The following is a 26,325-nucleotide window of genomic DNA, read 5'->3' as shown; positions in this document are numbered from 1 at the left end:
CTGGCCCAGTCCTTCTCCGGAGGTGAGATTGATTGATTGATTGATCGATTGAACATTGTATTCACATTTTGTAGAATGGCCTATGGGTACGTACGTGCAAAGAAAGTAAAGTGCTACGAGGATAAAAAAAAAAAAAATGCAGAAAAAACACTAAGACTTGTTTACATCAGGGTCGTCCATTTTCAATTCATCAGAAAATATGAGATATAGGCTACACTCATCATTGTCTTCTTTAATGAGGGGAGTGACGTCAAACTATAGTTAATTGGTTAATTGGATAAATTACACCGGATTAATTAATTGGTCATTGACATGGGGGAGTTAAAGGGCAGGCTAGGGAATTTTAAATGTTTCCAATGCAAGATTATATATTGTTTGGATATGGGTCCACTCCAGCAGTCTGAAAGCTTCTGAGCCAAAATGTAAAACTGTAAAACATGTATCATGTGTGGTCATGCACTCTTTTTCTTTCTTTTTCTTTTTGATTGTAGCGTAATTGTTTTACAGGACATATTTTTCTTTCTTTCTTTCTTTCTTTCTTTCTTTCTTTCTTTCTTTCTTTCTTTTATGCAAAATATGTATAGGTATACGGTCGGTTCTCTTCTGCAGGTTTCAACGCGTGTATAGGCCTACCTACCGGAGAAACGGCTCAGTGCCGTCGGATGGGGGTGCATGGTGGACGGTCCGACTCCCACCTGTCCGGTAACCGGACCATCCATCGGACGGCACTGACGCGTGCAGTGTCTCCGGTATAACGTTTAAATTCACCCCCTCGCTCATTCTCAGCCGCGGCCTGGCTCAATCACGCCGTTGAACCGTTCAGCTTTACCTATTTATCACGGTTTATCATATATGCATTTATAAATTAATTTCTTTTGACGTTGAACTTCGTTAGAAACAATAACCACGAAGCCGTTTAAACCGCCGCATGAATTATTTCTGGTCTGATATTCTTCCAAGAATCCTTAATAATGTCCCTACAAAATCTGGTTTCATGCATGCAGCCTATTTATTATTTTATTTTTTAATTTAACTTAATAAAACATGGAGTTTCAGTTTTTCTGCTTTGTGTTGGAATTTAAAAATGTTGATGATAATCTTGACAGACTCTCTTTTTATATGTATTCACTATTTGTGTAGCTTATTAGGCTATTATTATTAGGCCTATTATTATTAACATTATTATTATTATTAGCACCATTGTTGTTATTATTATTATCCTTGTTATTATCACCATTTAAGCCTCATTAAGCATTATCTGGCGGTCCCACGCGAGGTCCCGGGGGGCATTGAGACTCACGCCAACCGTGAAAGCCGTTGTGACTTTAAAGAGAATCTAAACTCATTTGAAATTCATCTGTTGTTCAGACAAGAAGAGATGGAGAAAGAGAGAGAGACAGAATTCCACTTTTTTCTGCCTGCTGGCACATGTTGCTCTCTTTCTTTCTTTCCTTCTGTCTGTCCCATTCTCTCTCTCTCTCTCTCTCTCTCTCTCTCTCTCTCTCTCTCTCTCTCTCTCTCTCTCTCTCTCTCTCTCTCTCTCTCTCCCTAATAGGGTGTGAAGACTAATGCTCTCTCTATTCATCTCTTGTCAGGCTCTAATCTTCTTTCACATTCCCTTTTTTTCCTTCTTCTTCTTCTCCTGAGTTCTTTTATTTGATTTGGAACAAAACGTCATTTCAGTCCAAATGAATTTATCGCTGCTGAGTTTCTTAAAGACCGCCATGAATTTACAATCAGACATTTTCTTTTATTGACTGCAGAGCATAAGGACCTCATAATGGACGGATTGAGAGAGGGAAAAAAAGAACATTTAACCCCTGCTCTCTCTCTCTCTCTCTCTCTCTCTCCAGCCCAATCCCACCATTGTGTGTGTGTGTGTGTGTGTGTGTGTGTGTGTGTGTGTGTGTGTGTGTGTGTGTGTGTGTGTGTGTGTGCGTGCGTGCGTGCGCGCGCGTGCGTGCGGGGTGTGTGTGTGCACTGTGCACGTGTGCGTGTGTGTGCTAGAGACAGTGTTTCAGTGTGTTTTAATGTGGAAATATGTTGCTTCACATAATGCACATGCGAGTGAATGTATAACAATGCCCTTTTGTTTACATTGTTGGGTTTGTGTGGAGTATTTTAAATGGGTGTAATTTTGAAATTCTAAATGCCCTCTCCTCTCCTCTCCTCTCCTCTCCTCTCCTCTCCTCTCCTCTCCTCTCCTCTCCTCTCCCAGAAGTTCAGAAGCTGTCCAGTTTGGTTCTCCCCACCGAGGTCATCATTGCTCAAAGTTCAGTTCCAGGTATCTATACACTCTTCATTGTCCAAAGATACTTGATATGATAGAGCTGTATAATAGATCTTTATTTGACATAGATTTATTGATCCATGCAGGAACCACACTGACACAGACGTCACCAGTTTGTAAAGATGTTTGTTTGTTTGCATACATACATTGCATTATTAATTGTGTGTGTGTGTGTGTGTGTGTGTGTGTGTGTGTGTGTGTGTGTGTGTGTGTGTGTGTGTGCTGTGTGTGTGTGCTGTGTCTGTCTGTCTGTCTGTCTGTCTGTCTGTCTGTCTGTCTGTCTGTCTGTCTGTCTGTGTGTGTGTGTGTGTGTGTGTGTGTGTGTGTGTGTGTGTGTGTGTGTGTGTGTGTGTGTGTGTGTGTGTGTCTGTCAGGTGAAGGGCTGGGTATCTTCTCTAAGACGTGGATAAAAGCCGGGACAGAGATGGGACCGTTCACGGGACGCCTCGTCTCCACGGAACACGTCGATCTGTACAAGAACAACAACCTCATGTGGGAGGTATAGAAACACTTCTAAATCACTGTAATTCTCACACTTTCAAGATCTTTCAAAAATGTTCAAAAATAGCAGCTGTATACTACGCTTGCAGCGAGGCACTTCGTGCCACACTGCAGTGAATCTGCAATTTTTTAATACCAACGCAAAAATTACACTTTTCCCAGGGAGTCAGGGACTCACAGGGGTCCTTGAGTTGAACTGAGAAGAAAAAAGTAGGCCTAAGAACTAATAACTCTCCTCTCCTCTCCTCTCCTCTCCTCTCCTCTCCTCTCCTCTCCTCTCCTCTCCTCTCCTCTCCTCTCCTCTCCTCTCCTCTCCTCTCCTCTCCTCTCCTCTCCTCTCCTCTCCTGCAGGTATTCAACGAGGATGGCTCAGTGAGGTATTTCATAGATGCTAGTCAGGAGGATCAGAGGAGTTGGATGACATACATTAAGTGTGCCAGGAATGAACAGGAACAAAACCTGGAGGTAGTTCAGATCGGCAGCAGCATCTTCTACAAGGCTGTGGAGGTAGTCATTCTATACTGTGCTATTATTGTACTATTATTATATAGTATTCACACTGTTATATTATTATTAATAATAATACAATATTATTATTATTTTTTGTTGAATACATTGTTAATAGTACACTCAGTGTACGGATTATTAATATTGCTATTAAGGCCCGGATGGATGGCTGGCATATAGTGGTCCGGACGACTTTTGCTGCGTGTCACTCCTCTCTCTCCCCATTTCCTGTCAGTCAACTGTATCTATCAAAAAAGGTAGAAAAAGCCCCCCCCCCCCCCCCCCAAAAAAAATATATATCTTAAAAAAAATACTGCTATTAATATACAATGAATATACTTGTATTCCTTCTAGTATCACCAGTAAGAATTGATCTCTCTATGAGCAGCATTACATAATGTAGGTCTCTGCCGCCCTCTGCTGGGGACTCCTGCTGTACAGGACTCAGTGGCTCTTTCTTATTTGCAGAATGAGAAAACTTGCAGCTGTTTAGTAGATACCTGTTCTAGAAAATATATGGCTGGTTGGGACAGTATCGTTACAGAGAGGAGCATATATGCCCTATAGTTAGACTTCTTGATTTGACAGAAATGTCAAGGAAACATCAAGGGGTTCTGTGTCATGTGATTGATACCATGTATTTATAAATAACTATATAGGTAGCCTACTAAAGTGTTAGCATTAGAGCATCTAAATGCTTCAATATGATAGGATAAGGAGTTATCCTTCTTAACTCTGCACCAAGATGATAGGATCTATAGGACCACAATGGAAACAAGTTCCCAAGACTTTTTGTTATCCCGTTAGTACAGGGAGTTGCAATTACAGTACCTCCGTGCTGTCTGTCAGTCAGTCAATCAATCAATCAATCAATCAATCAATCAATCAATCAATCAATCAATCAATCAATCAATCAATCAATCAATCAATCAATCAATCAATCAATCAATCAATCCCAGGTATTAATATGCTCAGTCTATCCAAGTAGGTACCAAGGTGTTATCGGAGAAACCAAGGTGATAGGATGTATCCTTCCATATACAGCTGATATGTCACCATTGAGAATTAAAAGCTCTCCTCTCCTCCTCTCCTCTCCTCTCCTCTCCTCTCCTCTCCTCTCCTCTCCTCTCCTCTCCTCTCCTCTCCTCTCCTCCTAGACAATTCCTCCGGACCAAGAGTTGCTGGTCTGGTATAGTCCCTCCCACAACACCTTCCTGGGAATCCCTGGTGTTCCAGGAGAAGATGAACTCAGTAAGAAAACCAAGGGTAAGAGACACAGAAAAACGGAAGAATAATCTATGTTGTATGGTTTAGAGACAGTCCCAGCAGAGCTGGAGGTAGCAGAGACTAAATGTTGAGGTTCTGAGTAATAAGGATGGATCAGGAACGAATACATCAGAGGGACAGGCATGCAGCGCATGTCAGATGTTTTGGAGATAAAGCCAGAGAGGCCAGAGTGCCGCCAGACTGAGATGGTTTGGACATGTACAGAGGAGGGATAGTGCAGTATATCGGTAGAAGGATGTTGAGGTTGGAACTGCCATGCAAGAGGCCTAGAGGAAGAGGACCAAAGAGAAGATTTATGGATGTAGTGAAAGAGAACATGAAGTTAGTTGGTGTGAGAGAAGAGGAGGCAGAGGACAGGGTGAGATGGAGGCAGATGATTCGCTGTGGCGACCCCTGAAGTGAAAAGAAGAAGAATTGACCACTTGAACCCCATCCCTATTCAGGGGGAAACATGCACCAAGACGTGTAGATCTGATGCATTTTGAGCTTGTAGATCGGCTATTTTTGGTGAAGTGATTTGGTGTAGTTGTAAGGTTTACTAAGACTAGAGGGTTTACGTGGTTAATTATAATTAATCATGAAATGACTCATCTCCTCTCCTCTCCTCTTTTCCAGATGACCTCCACTGCTGCGATGGGTCCTCTACCTCTTCCTCCTCCTCTTCCTCCTCCTCCTCCTCCTCCTCTTCCTCGTCTTGCCCCTTCAACACGGTGGGCCGCATGCGCTGTGTCATCTGCCACCGTGGGTTCAACTCCCGCAGTAACCTGCGCTCCCACATGCGCATCCACACGCTGGACAAGCCATTTGTGTGCAGATTCTGCAACCGGCGCTTCAGCCAGTCGTCCACGCTGAGGAACCATGTGCGCTTGCACACCGGCGAACGCCCCTACAAGTGTCACGTGTGCCAGTCGGCGTACAGCCAGCTGGCCGGCCTGCGCGCGCACCAGAAGAGCGCACGGCACCGACCGCCCGCTGGCACCCTCCCCGTCGGAGCCGTGGTCACAGGAGGAGGTCAGGGGGCCCACTCACCCGCTCCGCAGCCCCCACCGCCGCCCACTGGCCTGACGCACCACCCTGCTTCGCTGGTTCATCACCACATCACTACCATGGTGCTGTGAGAAGCAGGAGAGAGAAGGGTGGCAAGAAGAGAAAGATGATTTTTTTTAACCACTTTGAACCCCAGCATTGGGAGCTTCGTAGATCGGCTATCTTTGGGTTAGAGCTGACGGAAACAAATGTTCAAAGTAGAGTTGTTGTAACTCTAGTCGGGGTCTCGGGGGTTTAGAGGGTTTAAGTGGTTAACAATAGCAAACTATGACACACACACACACACACACACACACACACACACACACACACACACACACACACACACACACACACACACACACACACACACACACACACACACACACACACACACACACACACACACACACAAAGTTAAGAAAAGTTGTTCAAAAGTAAGTTTACGTTCTCAAACATTATACGTTAAAGTCTTATATACAGCATGCTGTTTATTTTGTATGTTTTAGTCTCATTTAGAGTAAAATAGACGATAAAGCATGCGGGTATGCTTACGGGCGTGGCTACATTATAATCGACAAGTCGCTATCAGGATGATAGCGACTGTCTCCCCAGCTCCACTGTCTCTCATCCAAGTATGGCTACAAAGACACATGATGTCCATGACAGCCTTTATCCAAAATGTCAACGGTCAATTTGCCAAACTCGAGGCGTCACGTTGCTACATCCATTATTCTATGGACAGATATCAGTGGGGAAAATACTATAGTCAAATCAAACCTTTATATTAGCTCGACTCAACAATTTCCAGAATGCATTGTGTCAGGCGTTCTGTGTGTCTAATTCTGTCCTCCTCAGAAGGAGAGAAAAGAAAACTTCTGGTTCTTTCAAGTGTTGGTCCTCCCAGTGCATGATGGGATGGCGTCAGTGTTGCTCGATAAACACAGACAGCTAGATAGCTGTTGATCTCTGCATGCTGCTTCTCCTTGTCTTAAGGCTTGTGATGTGCGTGTCTGACCACGCAAACTGACAGTCTGACACAATTGCTTTGCCTCATGATGGCACTTACAAAATATCTATTATTATTACTAATAAAGATGATGATTATTATTACTACTAAGTACTAATATGGCTTTATACTCAGACTCACAGGTTTGTTTTGTGTGTCCAAGTAAGAAAGAACAGCAGTGTTACTTACTGCCTGTCAGCCAGACGGCGAACAAAGATTTTGGCACTGAATATGTGAAGAAGAACATTAGTATTATTATTATTATGCTGTCACTTTATGCGTGTAAATGTGTATGTAGTTGTTAATATGACACATGATGTAGGCTATATTGAAGTATGCAATGTTGACTTATTATATCTGCTAATAAAGTTTAATTCAACACCTGTCTGTCCTGCACACGGTTTACAGTAGAACATCAGTTTGCTTAGCAACACAGACAACCATGTTCTACATGCAGATTGCAGACGAAACATTTTCATTTTAGTGTGTTGATATCAAACCTCCTCCTTGGTAGTCCATTGTTGTCGATAGCTCCCATTCAGAGTCAGATTTCATTAAATGCAGTGACAGAATTCCTCTGATGAAGTCTGATGAATCAAAACGTCCCTGCATTTAATAAAATCCTCTTTCCCAGCGTCCATATTGTGGGGAAAACTTTCACAGAAAATAGGAGTTCTATACAAGCTCACAATGTGTCACGTTGCTTGTAGATCGGCTATTTTCAGTGAAGCTATTTAATGTATGAGCGAAAACAGAAAAGTAACTAGTATAGAGCAGTGGTTCCCAAAGTGGGGTCCGGGGACCCATAGGGGTCCTTTAGAGAGTTCCAGGGGGTCCCCAGCTAAATGATAATTAGGAACCAAATGGACCCTTATGGGTCTGTAACTCAGAGAGTGTACACTCTCAGAATTAAATTAACTTTGATTTTACAATATACATTGGGGTCCCAGAGATAGAAATGCCATTAAATGGGGGTCCGTGGCCTAATTCAGGTCAAACCAGGGGTCATCAGTGTTTTGTGTATAGGCTAATCAAATATTTATATTTGACAAGCCAATTAACTCTAAATAAAAATGATGATGATGATGATGATGATGATGATGATGATGATGATGATGATGATCATGTTAGAAACAGCGAAACACTGTGTAAAAGTCTGCTTTGAGCTTGTAGACCTATGAGGCTATTTTCAAATAGATAAAGTATAGAGGGCTAGTTGCACGTCTTAGTTTATAGTTTCTTCAAAATAGTGGAGAAAAATGTAGTACAATATTTGCCTCTGAGATGTAGTACAGTAGAAGTCAAATTAATGAAAATTGGAAATACAAAAAATTGTACTTTTAGTATCTATGGTAGTTACTTACTTACCCTCCACTGCTAAAGTGGCAGACTACAGTAATGACATGGAAGAAAAACAAACGAAAACACGTTCATTAATTTCAATGCATGCGTGCGTGTGAACTCATTAGTGTGTGGAAATGTGTTGTGAAAAGCCAGAGTTGTTCCTGTTAAAAGACAAGAGCATCCAACCATAGCTCTGTTCTTGAAGAAAACAGGGCTACCTGTTTAGGCTGTTTCCGTGACAACAGGCTTTCCAACCGAGTGCCGAGTACTAACTATAGAGCAGCGAATCAGCGAGCGCGATGTGATCCCGGCCTGTACCAGTCAACCCAGAAAGCATCGATCCATGTCAGCAGGCTGCACTAAAAAACAAACCAGAGAAAACCGAGAAAAGTCACCACAGAGTCCAGAAGATTGGACCTGAAGACTAAACTATAGTTTACATTATGACATCCGTCATAATGTCTCATTAGTCAAACAACAACCAGAGCGGAGGTAAGGACACATTGCTGTTTGCACACGTAAATAATATGTAGGGCTACACGATTTGGATATGTAGCAGTGTGTTAGCAGTGTTAGCAGAGGGGTATAGTGTATAGACACTAGACAGTGTAAAGTGTCAACAATAACATTGCTTCGAAATATTTTTTCTCTTTCCTCAACTCTTCCTGCAGTAATTTAAGGGTACAATAATTCATCTGTGCCATGCCATGTGGCTGTGGATATTTTTTACAAGATTATAAAAAAAATGACCCTCCCACCAACCCCTATATCCACTGTTGCTGATTGATTGATTGATTGAAAATGTTATTAACAGATTGCAGAATGGGCACAGTCCAAGGAAGGTACAGGTCAATACAAAAAAGGATAAAACCAGCACTAAGACTTGTTTACCTCAGGGTCCTCCATTTTCAATTCATCAAACCATTTAAAGACATACAAATATATTTTTTGTATTTTATTACATTTTTGACCCTAAATGCATTCGTTTGAAATGTACCCATTCTGCATACTGTGAAATAACATTTTCAATCAATCAATCAATCAGACCCCAAATATTATTATATTATTATTATGTTTTTGGCCGCCAGACCCAAACTCAAAATATCATGTGTTGTTTCAGGGACGAGGGACCCCCCAGAAGCAAAGATTTGAGTTAAAACATAAGCTGTGAAAGAATATATATATATATATATATATATATATATATATATACGGTATTCAAAGATTTGTTTTCACGATTTTTCCAAAAATAGCAGATCTACAAGCTCTACAAGCTACACGCGTCGCAACACCTCAGTGCTTGTGAGCTTGTGGATCGTCTAGTTTCAAATGGCCAAAAACCCAAAATGTAGGCTATATAATATAGGGTTGAAGTGGTTAATGTGTGTTTTGTAATAATAATAATCAAAATATACAAAGTAACTAGTAAGTAAAGTTTTCAAATAATTGTAGTGGGGTAAAAGTAGATTATTTGAATCTGAGATCATGAGATCATGATTTAATGGAGTAGAAGCACAAGTACTGAAAACTAAGTAAAAATACATCAACATTTGTGACCAGGTCTAGCAAAATGGTCCTCATCTCGCCTATAATGAAAAGGCCGAAAATCTAAAATAAACTTTTTTTTTTTTTTTTGTGATTTTCGTTTTTTTTCATATTAACACAGCTTGAATGTTGAAGAAGGTTTTCATTCCAACAGATTATTGATTTGGGCAAATTAAATGTATACATTTATAAGTCAAAGTAGGCTAGCCAGCTCTAGGTGTTGAAATGTTGTGAACATTCAAAGGGGATTTTCTCAGCTTTGGGTAAAACGGCACAATCATTTTAAAATGGTCATATCTCCTTCAAATATTTTTATCATATGAAAGCTTACATTCTGTACTTTAATAATCTGTAAAAAACTGACAAATTACTCTGGCCGAGATGAGGGCCTATTTGCCAGACCCGGTCACATTTTACTTACTGTACAGTACTGAGTAAATGTACTTAAAGGGGCATTCCACTCATTTTCAACATTTTACTATGTCATTAATATACCTTAGAACTGTTGTGTGGAAATAATTAAGTAAGTCCCCCCATTCTTTGTTTCCTAGAACTGTAGGTCTGAAAAAATCTTGATGATGTCATCAAGATGTGTTTCACCATGTTAATGATTTTTTTCATAATTGCAGTTCTAGGAAACACAGAATGGGGGGACTTTTTTATTATTTCCACAACAGTTCTAAGGTATATTAATGACATAGTAAAATGTTGAAAATGAGTGGAATGCCCCTGTGATTTAGCCTGGCTAATAAGCCAGACTAATGTCACACAACACTGTCGCAGTAGGCAATTTTTTTTGCCAACGGCTGATTCGGTCTGGTTTATTAACCAGGCTACCTGTGATTAGGCTTGGGAACGGGAGAAACCGGAAGTCCGGAAATACAATTTGAAAACGTGTGAAATGGAGCATGCTGCACATTCTGAGTACTTTAAGTACATTTTGATACCAATACTTTTGTACTTTTTACTAAAGTAAATATTGAATTCTGAACTTGTAACTTGTAACAGAGCATTTCTCCTGATACTTTTGCTTAAGTAAGTAAAACATGTTTTTCCACCACTGCCTAATCATTATGTACTTGACCTCACTGGTCCTCCAGGCTGAAGGGGAGCCATGTTGGGTGTCGGCTGGCTGAAGCTCCCCCTGGTGGTGAGATTAGAGATCAACGTGGTTCTGCTGCTGGTCACCGTGCTGTCATTCTGGACCAGGATGACCAACCTGGCCTTCCCCAGAGCAGTGGTGTACGTGCGCACACACACACACACACACACACACACACACACACACACACACACACACACAGTCACACACACACACACACACACACACACACACACACACACACACACACACACACACACACACACACACACACACACACACACACACACACACATTTTACTTGACGTTTAATTGTCACACCTTCATTGTGTGTGTGCAGGTTCGACGAGGTGTATTACGGTCAGTTTGTGTCTCTCTACATGAAGAGAGTGTTCTTCATCGACGAGAGCGGTCCCCCTCTCGGTCACATGATCCTAGCCTTCGGAGGTCAGTTTGCACACACACTCACAGTTGCACAAACGCACACGCACACACACACATACGCACACACAGTGGCAGTTGCCCTGACACATAGTCTGTTATATATTATTGTGTGTGTGTTTCAGCATATCTTGGAGGTTTTGATGGGAACTTCATGTGGAACAGGATCGGAGCAGGTATGAAACAAACATTTTGTTGTCTATTGACATGTTATGTACATCCATATTGGTGCTGGTCTAGGCCCAAATAAGTTAAAGTTACAAGACCAAAAGAAAAACGAAATCTGCACAACAGGACCTGATGAAGACCAAATTGCATCCCCTTATCCCAACCCTACAGTTGGCTTCAGGAGACTAACATTTCTGACAGTTTATTATGTTACTTACTAACACATTTATATGTTATTAACATATACCCAGTTTGATATTTCCGTAGAACTCTAAGTAGGCCTGTCACAATTGTTACATTATCGCCTAATCGCAATTATTTTAGTTAATCGCGATTATTTTGAATAATTAAACTGTTCATTCGTTTTTTGAGTGGTGTAAACCACTCCTACAACTGGCTTTTGTGTGCAGAAAAAAATGAGCATGGTTGCTATGTTATTAAATCACACCCGGGTGAACTGGATGACCGTAGCAACCATGGTCATTTTCTCTGCACAGAAAAAGCCAGTTGTGAAATCACATCCGGGTGTGATTTCATTACGTCAGATCAGAGCTGATCAGGCTACATAATACCTTACCTTATTTCATTACGTCAGACATTACGTCAGACCACAGCTGATCATGCTATATAAAACCTTACACCACTCAGTTCACACGGGTGTGATTTTTTTAATATGGAGATAGCATCTACAAGCTACAAGCGATTAGCATGTAGAACAGCTATTATCACTATTAAAGTATACAATTATTAAATGTCAGTCATTTCTTTGCGTATTTATGTTATTTGTCATTTCTGCACCTGTGTAACTTCAAAGCCTAAAAGACAAACAGAAATTAAAATTGTATTCATAATTATGTTCCGGGGTACAAAAGCACAATGAAATCATTAATCGCAATTATTTGCATGACAATTCATTGTCATGTAAAATGTCATAATCATGACACTCTGAGTGTGTTTGTGTTTGTTTTGTGGTCCTCCGTCCAGAGTACCCCAGCAGTGTGTGTGTGTGGAGCCTGCGGTTGGTGCCAGCAGTGTGTGGTTCTCTGTGTGTCCCCCTGGCCTACCTACTGCTGCTGGAGCTGGGCTGTTCGCACTATGCTGCCCTGGGTGCAGCGCTGCTGGTCCTACTGGGTATGTGTAGTAGTGGCAACACAATGCACTGGGCTGTTCTCACTATGCTGCTGGTCCTACTGGGTATGTGTAGTAGTTGCAACACAATGCACTGGGCTGTTCTCACTATGCTGCTGGTCCTACTGGGTATGTGTAGTAGTCACAACACAATGCACTGGGCTGTTCTCACTATGCTGCTGGTCCTACTGGGTATGTGTAGTAGTCACAACACAATGCACTGGGCTGTTCTCACTATGCTGCTGGTCCTACTGGGTATGTTTAGTAGTCACAACACAATGCACTGGGCTGTTCTCACTATGCTGCTGGTCCTACTGGGTATGTTTAGTAGTCACAACACAATGCACTGGGCTGTTCTCACTATGCTGCTGGTCCTACTGGGTATGTGTAGTAGTGGCAACACAATGCACTGGGCTGTTCTCACTATGCTGCTGGTCCTACTTGGTATGTACGTAGTAGTCACAACACAATGCACTGGGCTGTTCTCACTATGCTGCTGGTCCTACTTGGTATGTACGTAGTAGTCACAACACAATGCACTGGGCTGTTCTCACTATGCTGCTGGTCCTACTTGGTATGTACGTAGTAGTCACAACACAATGCACTGGGCTGTTCTCACTATGCTGCTGGTCCTACTGGGTATGTGTAGTAGTCGCAACACAATGCACTGGGCTGTTCTCACTATGCTGCTGGTCCTACTTGGTATGTACGTAGTAGTCACAACACAATGCACTGGGCTGTTCTCACTATGCTGCTGGTCCTACTTGGTATGTACGTAGTAGTCACAACACAATGCACTGGGCTGTTCTCACTATGCTGCTGGTCCAACTGGGTACGTACGTAGTAGTTACAAGTTACAACACAATGCACTGGGTTGTTCTCACTATGCTGCTGGTCCTACTGGGTACGTACGTAGTAGTTACAACACAATGCACTGGGTTGTTCTCACTATGCTGCTGGTCCTACTGGGTACGTACGTAGTAGTTACAACACAATGCACTGGGCTGTTCTCACCAGTGGTGGAAAAAGTACTTGAATGTTTTACTTAAGTAAAAGTATCAATATGACAATGTGATTCATACAATATTTATTATCTTTGTTTATAAAAAACACCGCACGTTTTCTGCTGGCCAGCAGCGGGCGTGCCATCTGGCACACCCAATGTGCCATCTATATACATTGTATGTATTATAGACAATATTTTAGGCCAATAAAAAAAACTATATACCAAATTTCCCACTCCATGCCCCCGGCTGCCTGACTAAATGTTGAATTCAACGTGATGAATCGGCTCCCGTTGACTTCAAGGTCTGACTTCCCCTGAAAATTCACACACCTAGCAGACGGGTACCACCATGTTATTGGCCGACCATCTGTCTATAGTGCCTATGTTTATGAATATGTACTGTACATTTGAAATCAACATTGTTCACACTGTATTCACACACAAATGGAAATACATATGTTTGAACGCAGCTTGTTTGTTGTTCACCAGAGAACGCGCTGATCGTCCAGTCACGTTTCATGTTGCTGGAGTCCGTTCTCATTTTCTTCCTGCTGTTGGCGTTCTTCTCCTACCTGCGCTTCCACAACTCTCCTAACAGGTAAAATACCGCATACACAGTACAGTAGAACAAATAAATGTGGAAGCTGAGAACTTCATGTCAATATTACACTCCAGGTCAAACCTTCTTCATAACATCTGACACAAGCACAAGCATGTACTGTATCTACCGTGATCCAATCAAAACACGAAACAGTTGATCATAACTATATTTTACAATTAGTGAGGAAGTTAACAGATCCTCTCCTCTCTTCAGGTTTGGCTATTTGATGTTGTCTGGATTGTCCTGTGCTGGAGCAGTAGGGTGAGTTAAGGCCTCTACATAGTCCGTTTTGTTCCTTGCGTGGGGGAGTCAAACGGACACAAAAAATGCAAGGGTATTTTCTACATGCATTGTCCCTTGCGTTGTTTGCGAGGGAGAGAGAGAGAACATGTGTGTGTGTTTGTGTGTGTGTGTGTGTGTGTGTGTGTGTGTGTGTGTGTGTTAACCAGTATATTGTGTGTTTTCAGGGTAAAGTACATGGGTCTGTTCTCCTACCTACTGCTGCTGGGCGTGGCTGGCTATCACACCTGGCAGCTGATTGGAGACAGAGCTGTCAGTCATGTGAGTCTGCTCCGCCCCCACCACTGTCTACTCTTAACACATTGACTGCCTGGTATTAATTCATTAATTGTTTTGCCAGTGTTGGGCCGTGAACCGGAAGTAAACAACGGCTGTGTAGCACCAAAGCTCCACCTACTGTGTTGCGGTGCGTTCGGACGGCGTCAAAAAATTAAACGTGGTGAATGGGGGCGAATGCAACGCAGTGTCGCCAGTGATTAAAAAGGGAACATTCCCTGCGCTGACGCGACGCTGACGCTGGCTGCAGTGGAGCTTCGGTGTAATGTGCCACACTGCCGCTCGATCTTCTTTTGGGTGCGTTCGGATTGTGTGCTGGACAGTGAGTGCACTTTGCAATACAAACTAATACGGGAATGCACTCCCGGTACGCATAGCCCAATGCACCCTTTAATTTACCCGAAACATACATTTTGCAACCGTGATCATCAACACTTTAGTTTTGGGCCGAAGCCTGTTTTGACCAATAACGCAATCTGGGAAGGTGTACAGATGTATTCTATGTATAAACGTGTGTGTGTGTGTGTGTGTGTGTGTGTGTGTGTGTGTGTGCGTCCGTGCATGTGTGTGTGCGTGCTTGTGTGTTGTAGGCCAGTGTGTCTGGTCAGTGTGTGTACAGGTGTGTATGTCTGTTGGTTGTACCTGTTGTGCTGTATGTTGTGTGTTTCTACGTGCACCTGTCAATTCTGCACCGCAGTGGACCACATGACCAACTGATGAGCAGCGCGTTCCAGGCTAGTCTGGAGGTACACACACACACACACACACACACACACACACACACACTAGACAAAGACAGTTATTGTTCAGATACAACTTCAGGAATGACAACTTCTTCTGCTACTGTATGTAACTTGTGTGTTTGTGTGTAGGGTGGTTTGTCCAGAATAACTCAGGGGCAGCCATTAGAAGTGGTCTATGGAAGTCAGGTGACTTTAAGAAGCTCTGCCTCCCAGCCAATCCCCTGCTGGCTACACTCCCACAAGGCCAACTACCCAATCAGGTACTGCGATACGATACAGATGCTACTAGATAGAGACACACAGGGACTACAAATTTCATGCCCCCTAAATGAGACAGCGGCCCCACTTCAGGTCCATTAGAACGGTGTACTGCAGCTGTCAGAATCAGAATCAATCTTTATTGTCACATCACATTACAAGTAAGGTGGGTGAAAAACCTGGTTGTGCAGGCTCATATTGCAGTTAAGAGGTAGAGAGAGAAGAACATAAAGTGCATGACATAACAAAGTGAGTGCAAAATAAATAAAAGTTTGTCATGGGTGCATGTATGTACGACTAGGCTATAACAAAAAGAGTCCCTATTTGAGCATGAATCAGTTCAGACTGTGTGACAAAACTTAGCTCTTGTTCAGCAGTCGATTGCTGACAAGTAAAAGCTGTTCAAGAGTCTGGTAGTACAGCTCCCGATGCTCCTGAATCACTTGCCTGGCTGTGGGTGCGGCAGCGGCTTGAACAGGCTGTGGCTGGGGTGGTGAATGTCCCTGATGATACTTTCCGCTTTAGCCACGCAGCGTCTCTCATGTATTTCCTGGAGAGGGGGAAGCTCCCCCCCACGATGCGCTGCGCTGTTCGCACCACTCTGCAGTGACCTGCATTCCGCAGCGGTGCAGTTTCCAAACCACTCGGTGCTGCCACTTGTCAGGACACTCTCTATGGTGCTGCTGTAGAACGCTCTGAGGATGCGTGGGTTCACTCTGAACTTCTTCAGGCGGCGGAGGCAATAAAGTCTCTGTTGGGCTTTTTTCACCACTGTTTTGGTGTGTGTGGCTCACTTCACGTCCTTGGAGATGTGTATCCCCAAGGATTTAAAGTCGCTGACCTGTTCCACTGCAACGCCGTCGATGAAGATGGGTGCGTGCTCTCTCTCCTGTTTCCTAAAATCCACGACCAGCTCTTTGGTCTTACTGACATTGAGAGCGAGGTTGTTTTCCTGACACCACTGTGTCAGTGTGTCAACCTCAGCTCTGTAGGCCGTCTCGTCGTCGTTTTCAATGAGGCCCATCACTGTAGTATCATACGCGTACTTAATGATGACGTTAGAGCTGTGTGTGGCCGATGCAATCCCTATGAGAGGCATCATAAAATACCCTAATTTCACTGGTTCACTGGTTCATTACTGAGGCTGTAGCGATTTTTTTGTGTTCTAATAAAGTGTCCCATATGTTTGATTTATCCTTTTCAATGTCACATACCTACCTACTATAATATACTCCATCAGAGATTCAAAAGTGCTAGCATTTGTAAATCTCAAATTATAGTGGTTGCACGGTATATACGTATTGTGTTTCGTTTTATATGCTATGTATTTGTAGAAAATTATCCAAACAGCATCTTGCAAGATTATTAATACTCATCTGGATAATTCACTAGGTAGTTGAAAATGTCAGGATATGCCACTCCTCCATTTAGCTGGGTTATTTTCCCAACTATTCAGTCAAGTTAATTATACAACAAGTTGATAGCGGTAAAACACACCGTCGGAGCTCCGAGGTAGGTAGAACATATTAGTAAGCCTGTGACATGTTCAAAATATAGACATGAATGAACAAAGTCAGTCGGGATCGGGATGTATTATTGAGAATTCCACTCTTCAAAGTCGGTGCTCGTAGCCTCGTACAGGCAGTGACGTCCCTTAAAAGCGACAGGTTCTCTGTCTGCCGTCTCCCCTCTGCTCCGTTAACATTATGGGTAACTCATTCAAGTGGTAAATTAAATGTGAAATACATCCTCTATTGAGAAAACAACAATATATGTTGACAAAGACACATACAAAAGAAACATATTTATTCAAATCAATATAATCTTCAGTTCATTTCGTTACATTTTAAAAGTAGGCTGACTACAGTTGAATTTCAATGGACTTCTATGGGCTGGCCTGCAGTACACCGTTCTAACGGACCAGAAGTGGGGCCGCTGTCTCATTTGGGGGACGTGAAATTTGTAGTCCCAGTGTGTCTCTATGCTCTCTCACCTGGTTCTAGACAACCTTCTGCTTATCAACAACCAGCAGTACTAGAGGTCCTGGTATGACATAAAACCAGCAGTACCAGAGGTCCTGGTAGGAGATAAAACCAGCAGTACTAGAGGTCCTGGTAGGAGATAAAACCATCAGTACTAGAGGTCCTGGTAGTAGATAAATCCAGCAGTACTAGAGGTCCTGGTAGTAGATAAATCCAGCAGTACTAGAGGTCCTGGTAGGAGATAAAACCAGCAGGTCCCGAGGACTCGGGCTAGGGTTTGCAGACTTGTGTGCATACTGCATACAGCTATAATATTGCTTTCGGGGGAGGGTTAGTGTTATTTTCGGTCAAATCAGGCGGCACACCTGGACACATCAAACGGCACAGTAAAGTGCCGCGGCACACAGGTTGGGAAACACTGCAGTAGATAACTAGTTTTGAGATTATCTAATGTTTCAGTACAGAACCAGTCCAACATGGTCTTTTATTAAATGTATTTAATACCTTATTAACAGTTTGCCGAAAAAAAGCACAGGAAAGTACAGTTCAATGCAAGATCTGCTAAACCCAACCCCGATTTAAACCCTGCCATGAAGTTGAAACTTCATACATTAACTCAGTGTGTTCAACTGATGCAGTCGTTCTTAAACCTTTTTAAAGTCTCCGAGTTGTAGACCTGCAACTGGGTCCATTTGGAACTCCCTAAACTTTAGTGCTGCAGGAACTAAAGGAATCCTGATAGTTCCTGCAGCCCACTTTGAAAAAAAATGGCGCAAATGTTTTCTACTCGGTCTGTGTCTCTTAGGAGGGCTGTGGGCAGTTCAGAAACCGTCTTCCAGTGACATCATCGATGGGGAATACAAGCTAATAGGAACTGCAGGCTTTCTAGTCCTGAAAAGTTGCAATGCGAAAATGGAAGCCATCGTTCTCACAATAATGAAAATCTAAACATTTTTGTAAAAAATCTTGTTTAAAAAAAAATCTGCCTAATGATGTCACTGGAAGAAGGTTTCTAAACTGCCCACAGCCCTCCTATGAGACACAGACTGAGTAGAAAAAAATCGTGCCATTTTATCATGATTATTAGTGAGGACCTATTATATGAAGATAGGTTGTGTGTGTGTGTGTGTGTGCGCGTGTGCGTGTGCGTGTGTGCGCGCGCGCGTGCGTGTGTGTGTGTAGGTATGATAATGGCAGAGGCAGTTCTCACCAGCAGCAGGTGACCTGTTATCCTTTCAAAGATGTCAACAACTGGTGGATCATCAAAGACCCTGGCAGGTGGGTTTCCATGGTAACGTGCAGTGTGTACAGTACAGCCCCATCACCACCACGGTAACAGATTGCTAGATTGGTTGTCGTGGTAACTACGCGGCTGGTGTTGGAACGGTTGAGTTAAAGCAGAGCTAATCCTACCTGTACCATTTAGCCTTTAGTGGTTACCAGTCCATTGTACATTCTGTCCAACCTGCTAGTTAGTGGTTACCAGTCCATTGTACATTCTGTCCAACCTGCTAGTTTGAACTTGAAATGCCACAAATCCCTGCCCTATATACTGTGCCAGTGTGGATTATGTCAGCAAAATTCGATGTCGTTTTAGTCATAGTCTTTTGAATACAATTCTTGAATCGAATACAATTAGTCATATTTTAGCCTTCTGAACAACGTGCCATTGTGATCTTGTAGATCTGCTATTGTCCGCATTCAACCAAGCACTAAATTAATTGTCTTAGTTCTACAGTCTAGTTTTTAGTTTTTATCAATGACAACATATTTCGTCTTGGTCATAGTTTTAGTCAACTATATCATCACTGATATATGGCTCTCTGGTGTATTAACCCAATAACGACCTAAACCTGTTGCAACGCTTGCAGATTTTTGTTTGTTTGTTTTTTTATTAGTTCAAACATGACAGCTTCAGTGATAAACATTCCGTTTACAATGCACCTTTTTCCCCCCCCTTTTGAGCTGCCAAACAGATAAACGCAAATCCCAGTGTTCAGAACTTGGTCTGAAATTGTAAAAGATTTATACATACAATAATAACATACAAAATAATCAAACAATATGTAAGTAGAATCTATAAGTAACTAATAAGTAGATTATTGACCATTGAAGATTATAATTGTAGTAACTTTGCAACCATAGGTATGGTTGCAAAGTAATCCATGTGGGGTTGCCAAACCTTTCCAAAAGTCATGTTGCCTATTCTTAATGTTGTAATGAATTTTAGAGGAGTTTAGAGCAGTGTAACTGGATACCGGTAGTTTATTTTATCCAATGTGAAACTGTAGTCGGGATAGAGCACTTCCAATGTATGGTAATACACGCTTACAGATCTGCCGTTTCTGCCGAATGTTCACCCCTGAATAGGAACGCCAGGGTTCATCTGGTTATTGAGAATGATTTGGGGAAGATACTCCAATACTCCCAGAAGTGGATTGTTCTATCAGACATCCCAAACACAAGACATCATTTCATGATTGAAATCATGGAGGCCGCAAAGACTTACTTACTATCTTAACAGATGTCTTATCTTTCTGCAGAACAGATTTCTTTTTCATTCTTTTTACCATATATTGCAGTCTAATTACAGCTCGTGGTTGGACTTTGAAATAAGATAATACTGAAATATATTTGTAATTTTGTATGACTAATATTTATATTCATAATTGTTTTGAATACAAATTGTATTCAAATTGTAATAATCATGAATATTGTATGATACAATAAGGTTCCAGCAATTCATGTTTTTCTTCTTTGATGTGCAGACAGTTTCATAGTATGATTTTAATATTAGTATTAGATTATTGACTTATTCTATTGCATTATTGTGGTTAGAAGCCTGTAATAATAAACCTTCTCTCTCTGTCGTCCTCTCCCTCTCAGACAGGAAGTAGTTGTCAGCACTCCGCCCCGGCCAGTTCGTCATGGTGACATCGTCCAGGTTCTGCATGGCATGACCTCTCGCTTCCTTAACAGGTAACCATAGCAACAATATATAGAAAAATCACACCTGTGTGAACTGTGGTGCCAACTATACATTTATTTATAGTTACTGTACTGTACTGTGCTACTGTATTGTAGTGTACTGTGCTCTCTACTGTACTAAATCTTTGATAAATGACAGAGTTACCGTGTGCATGTGGGGGTCCCCGGGGGGTCCCTGGAACACCCAGGGCTCATCCTGTAGTGTACTCTGTGCCACTTTACTCTGTGCTGTACTCTACGGGCCACTTTAGGTCTTCCAGCTGTCCGTGCTCGGACACAGAGACAGACATACATACACAGGGACACACATAGCTGCGTAATGGAGCGGAGGCACTGCTCAAAAATACCAGCACTCACTCTATATCCAATAGGATTCTTGTTTTATTATCAGTTTTCCCCAGCAGCAACTGGGGGAAAACTGATAACAAGAATCTTATTGGATATAAAGTGAGTGCTGGAGTTTTTGAGTGGTGTAAACCACTCCTACAACTGGCTTTGTTAGTTTATGTGTCTGTCTGTCTGTTCGTACCAAAAAATGAGCATGGTTGCTATGGTCACCCAGTTCACACGGGTGTGATTTCATTACGTCAGACATTACGTCAGACCACAGCTGATCAGTCTATATAAGACCTTACACCACTCAGTTCACACGGGTGTGATTTCTTTCTATACATTCTTACTTTGAACTACTCAACTGAGTGCTTGCTTCTTCTCTTCTCTTCTCTTCAACCTCAGCAACAATCACACTGAATGGGTACCTGCTAGCAAGTAGCAACCATGAACCACTGCACACACGTTGGCGTGTGTGCAGTGGTGTAAAGTAACTAAGTACATTTACTCAAGCACTGTAGTCACAGTTTCCTGTATTTCTTGTGATGTTTTGAGAGCACTGCTCTGGCTGAACCATTTCCCACACTGGTCACAGTGGTAGGGCTTCTCTCCTGTATGAATTCTCTGGTATGAATTCTTCCAGGCTAGATCGGAACAATCCAGTGGTGTGCTGTGGATTTTTTCAACTAGCGGAGCTATGTTTTAATGACGTCATGTCACCCACGTGCACACGCACACACACACACATGCTCAGTTCAGTGCTGGTTGAAATACTGAATTCAACATACATGATGGAAAACCAGTTTTTGAGCGGTGCCTAGCCGCTACAACTACCAGCTATGTGTGACTGTCTTGACTTTTACTTCTGGTCTGGTGACATAATGTTTATTTTATTTTTCTTCTTTTGCAAGAAACCTGAACTTTGAACATTCAATGGACTTTCTGTGGCCTCAAACAGAGCTCTGATTTGCCTGTGGAGATGTCACCGTCCACTAATCCCGCCCTTTCTCCTACTCGCCCCTCCCCTCCCCTATGCTTCAGCCCCTTGGGGTGGCGGAGCAGAGTCGATGATTGACAGGCAACAGTGACATCTGCTGGCAAATTGCAGCTCAAATTATCCCTTCACTTAATCCCACCCCAAAAAGTGATTGTCCAATGCCAATCCAAATAGTTTAACAACGGTTGCTATGCAGGTCAAGCTTTCTTCGCTGGGGAGGGACTTAGTGAAGGGCTAATTGCTTCAGAACACAGAGAAAACCACAGAAATCCATTGAATGTTCAAAGTTCAGGTTGTTGGTGTAATTGAGGTCATAAAAGGAAAAATAAAAATCAATGAAAATGAATGTCATGAAAGCTTTAAGTTGTGTGCGTGTGTGTGTGTGTGTGTGTGTGTGTGTGTGTGTGTGTGTGTGTGTGTGTGTGTGCCTGCGTCCGTGCCAGTCATGACGTTGCAGCTCCCATGAGCCCTCACGCCCAGGAGGTGTCGGGCTACATCGACTTCAACGTTTCCATGGCGGCGCAGAACCTGTGGAGAGTGGTGAGTCTGACCTCTGACCTCGGATACCCTTCTACTGCTCTCCTCCTCCCAACAATGAAAAAACAAAAACCCAAAGCACTCTTCTGGTGAAAGAAGTAACAAAGCCTTTATTGACGTGGCTAGTTCATGATAGAACTTTGATAACCAAGTGCGGCCACATTCTCCTCCATCTGAAAATGATCCTTCTACTCCTTCTGCTCCTCTCCTCTGATTTATTCTACAACTCCTCTCTTCCTCCTACTCTTTTCCTCGTCTTCGTGTGTGTGTGTGTGTGTGTGTGTGTGTGTGTGTGTGTGTGTGTGTGTGTGTGTGTGTGTGTGTGTGTGTGTGTGTGTGTGTGTGTGTGTGTGTGTGTGTGTGTGTGTGTGTGTGTGTGTGTGTGTGTGTGTGTGTGTGTGTGTGTGTGTGTGTGTGTGTGTGTGATGTGTCAGGACATCACAAACAGAGAGGCGGAGGCGGACTCGTGGAAAACGATCCTGTCTGAAGTGCAATTGGTTCACGTCAACACCACTGCTGTTCTCAAGGTAACATCCTCCTTTACATACTGTTGCTACATTCCACTATAATACCTGCTACAATCCACTATAGAGCAGTGGTTCTCAACTATTTTCATTTCAAGGACCCCCGGCTTGACATGCATTAGGCTACGGACCCCCATTTAATGGCATTTCTATCTCTGGGACCCCAATGTTTATTGAAAAATCAATGTTAATTTAACCCTGAGCCCTGAGACTGGGAGGTCGGGGTTCGATCCCCGGCCGGGTCATACCAAAGACTCAGATACCAAGGACCCAGTGCCTCCCTGCTTGGCACTCAGCCTCAAGGGTTGGATTGGGGGTCCCTGCGACATACTAGCGTCAAGCTGCCTCACGCTACAGAAACAGGACATAGGCTCCTGCCCTATGGGCCTCATGGCTCGGCAAGGCTTACTCACAGTGACGTCAGGACTTTAATAGTCTATAATACCAGTTCTATTCCTGTGTGCGTGTGTGTGTGCATGCGTGCGTGTGTGCGTTTAGTTGAGTGGTGTTTCTCTACCAGACTGGGGGTTTCGTCAGTTAGAGGTCGTAGCTGATAAACTTTATAAAGGACATCAGAGTAGCTTGATGTGGACCGTAGAGGAGCACCGATATGGAACCAGTGAGTGACCTTTAACCTTTCAGTGCGTGTGCGTGCGCGCATGACAGTATATCTATCAAAGTATATATATCAAATGTGTGTGCTAGGGCACACACATTTGTGAGTGTGCATGTCAAACTGCTTACAAACCTGATACTGTATATTGACTGTTCTATAATACAGTCGTGCTTCTCCGGTAAGTGGTGTGTTTGTGTGTGCGTACTGCATGTAGGTCAGGAACAGAAGGAGAGAGAGTTGGAGCTTCACTCTCCCACTCACATTGATATCAACAGAAACATCTCCTTCATCAGCAAGTTCATAGAAGTACAGGTCAGTGCTACCTGTGGAAGTGCCGTCCCTGGTTTCACTACCAAGGTTCAAGAGTGATCTTAAATCATAGCTCCACCTAAACTCAATCGGACTTTAAATACATTAGTTCTTAGGACCCCTGTTCCCTCTCGTATTATTTTTAATACATGTATTTATTAGTCCTGTCTGCACTGTTGTTATGTCTTTCGTTCTTTTCCTGTGTTGTGTGATTTTGTGGAATGGACCAGTGGAAAAGTTTTCGGCTTTTATTGTGTTCATCCACGTTTATTTGAATGACAATCAATTACTTTACGACGGCTACAAGAACTGTTAGAACAACCACTATTACTATTGCTACATGTCGTTTATCAACGTTTTAGACGTACAGCTTATTGTTTGTCTTTTCTCTGGATAGTGTCGATACAGTGTTACCGTTACAATGTTGACTGCATACAAATTCATATTTTACTGTTGTTGTTGCCATGGCAGCGAAAGATGCTGATGGTGAAACAGGAAGAATCGGAGCATAAATATAGCTCCTCCCCTTTGGAATGGGTCACCATGGAAACCAACATAGCGTACTGGCTCCACCCATCCACCAATGTAAGAGACACGTGCATGCACGGCACACATACATCATAACACATACATTTCCATCCACCAGCTGTTTAAAAATCACTCCCGTGTGAACTGAGTGGTGCAACTACACATGTCAGTGATGTCACATACTAACCATAGCAACCATGCTCACCCGTACAGGCACAAACACACGGGTACTAACAAAGCCAGTTGTTGGAGTGGTTTGCACCACTCAAAAACCAGGAAGAGACGCGTTTTCTTGCCGCCTCTTGACGCATATTATGTACCTGCGCCCTTTCACCTCAAATGATGCTCATTTCCGTGGTGATAACAGCTATTCAAAATCATCTGTGGTTGTGCTGTGTTGCTTTGATTGGCTGTCGTCCTCAGGCTCAGATCCACCTGATTGGTAACCCGGTGTCATGGGGCTTGGCAAACATCAGTCTCTTAGCCTATCACCTGCTTGCGCTTACATATCTGCTCAGGAGGAGGAGGGGCATCAAAGATATACCTGAAGGTACGATTGCACGCACGCACGCACACACACACACACACACACAGATGCTAATGGACATGGTATTGAGATTTTGTCATGTCATTTTTGTTGTGTGTGTGCAGCTGCGTGGACTGAGTTCCAGCTCATAGGGGTTGTGTGTGTCGGAGGTTGGCTGGTGAACGTGGCTCCGTTCTTCCTGATGGAGAAGACGTTGTTTCTTTACCACTACCTTCCTGCTCTCATCTTCAAACTGCTGCTGCCTCCTGCTGTGATGCAGCACGTCTACACCCACCTTCTGAGGTACAAGCTTCTACCCAGAAAGGCATTACACCCGTTCTACAAATGCCTTCTAAATCAGTAGTTCGCAAACCTTTTTTCGTGTCAAGGACCCCCAAATTGATATACTGTATAGTATAGACTAATCCATGGAGCAGTGCCCTGTAGTCCACTAAGGCCAGGTGTAGCTAATCAGTGCTGTGGTGTAAAAAGCTGCACTTAATGTTACACCGCAGTAATGGCACCCCTCCGTGGACTCGTCTATATATGGCCACAGACACCAGGACACCCCATCTGAAAATGTTTTGTGCTGATTAATTTTTTTTTGACCGGTTTCTCCATAAAAATGTCACAGTAACAACATTTCAACTCTCTCTCTCCCTCTCTCCCTCACTCCACAGCAGGGGGATCCAGCAGGGTGCGCTGGGTGTGTCCGTGTTGGCATGTATGTGTTCCGTCTATCTGGCCTACTCAACCTTCTGCCCTTTGACCTATGGAGCACCTGAGCTCTCGGCCAATCAGCTCCAGGCATTGAAGTGGAGAAACAGCTGGGACATTCTGTACCGCAGACGATAGACAGACAGACAGGTGGACCGGACCGCCTTGTGGTCTGTCTCACTTAAGGAACTCTGCTGACATGGGGTGCGTTAGGTTTACACTACAGTGTTCCTCACAGACTTTGGGTGCGTGGTGGTGTTGTGGTTTAAAGGGATATTTTGCTTTTGAGGAAAAGGAAAAAAACATCCGCACACTAGTTTCTAGAGCTCCATCAGACTTACTTTTATTAAGGCAAGGAATTGCAACGTTTCGACACTAGAGGAATTGCAATTTCGACACTAGGTCTTCATCAGGCAAATATATCCTTATATTTGCCTGTATGAAGACCTCGAAACATTGCAATTCCTTGCCTTTAATAAAAGTAAGTCTGATGGATCTCTAGAAACTAGTGTGTGGATGTTTTTTCCTTTTCCTTAATGTTTGCCTTGATGCCTGACACTTCCAGCACCTGGCCTAAATATAGGCATTGAGATGTGCACACAATCCTCTCTGTGATATTTTACTTTTGAAACATGTTTGGGGTCATTCCATATTATTATTATTGTTTCTTTTATAATATTTTTTGAGAAATACATACAAAATAATCAAATAAATATAGAAAATCTATTGAAAAAAACAT

General features: G+C 42.9%; 2 protein-coding genes across 3 annotated transcripts in view; both read left to right on the top strand.

Moving 5' to 3' along the window:
* Positions 1-5,703, top strand: part of LOC306933360 (PR domain zinc finger protein 12-like) — a gene marked incomplete at both ends in the record, with an annotated part of 5,934 nt that extends 231 nt beyond the window's left edge. Inside the window, 6 exons of one of the 2 annotated variants that reach the window (XM_079515554.1) lie at positions 1-22; positions 2,219-2,284; positions 2,665-2,789; positions 3,143-3,298; positions 4,456-4,549; positions 5,201-5,703. The exon at positions 1-22 is cut by the window's left edge and continues 231 nt beyond it. In XM_079515554.1, the coding sequence (XP_079371680.1) occupies positions 1-22; positions 2,219-2,284; positions 2,665-2,789; positions 3,143-3,298; positions 4,456-4,549; positions 5,201-5,703 (966 nt within the window). Of the gene's footprint in view, positions 23-2,218; positions 2,285-2,664; positions 2,790-3,142; positions 3,299-4,455; positions 4,565-5,200 lie in introns of both variants that reach the window. The other variant, XM_079515553.1, reaches the window with a different exon arrangement.
* Positions 5,704-8,289: 2,586 nt separating this feature from the next.
* On the top strand, positions 8,290-26,325 carry pomt1 (protein-O-mannosyltransferase 1). Its single transcript, XM_079515793.1, has 20 exons — positions 8,290-8,456; positions 10,610-10,751; positions 10,952-11,058; positions 11,178-11,228; positions 12,205-12,351; positions 13,844-13,952; positions 14,169-14,216; positions 14,423-14,516; positions 15,122-15,277; positions 15,404-15,534; positions 18,697-18,792; positions 20,401-20,493; positions 22,273-22,369; positions 22,801-22,893; positions 23,389-23,509; positions 23,721-23,818; positions 24,287-24,400; positions 24,767-24,893; positions 24,995-25,172; positions 25,550-26,325. The coding sequence occupies exons 2-20, from the start codon at positions 10,624-10,626 to the stop codon at positions 25,722-25,724; spliced, it is 2,163 nt and encodes a 720-aa protein (XP_079371919.1). The 5' UTR covers positions 8,290-8,456; positions 10,610-10,623; the 3' UTR covers positions 25,725-26,325.

Source organism: Electrona antarctica (assembly GCF_951216825.1).
Source record: "Electrona antarctica genome assembly, chromosome: 12".
Classification (NCBI taxonomy): domain Eukaryota; kingdom Metazoa; phylum Chordata; class Actinopteri; order Myctophiformes; family Myctophidae; genus Electrona; species Electrona antarctica.
Note: the sequence above shows the minus strand (reverse complement) of the source record. Positions and strands in the feature narration are given on the sequence as shown.

Excerpts from the sequence above, each read along its gene's own strand:
- pomt1 (XM_079515793.1), top strand. The coding sequence starts at position 10,624 with ATGTTGGGTGTCGGCTGGCTGAAGCTCCCCCTGGTGGTGAGATTAGAG. Across the intron at positions 13,953-14,168 it reads TTCCACAACTCTCCTAACAG|GTTTGGCTATTTGATGTTGT; the intron begins GTAAAATACCGC and ends TCCTCTCTTCAG. Across the intron at positions 25,173-25,549 it reads GTCTACACCCACCTTCTGAG|CAGGGGGATCCAGCAGGGTG; the intron begins GTACAAGCTTCT and ends CTCACTCCACAG.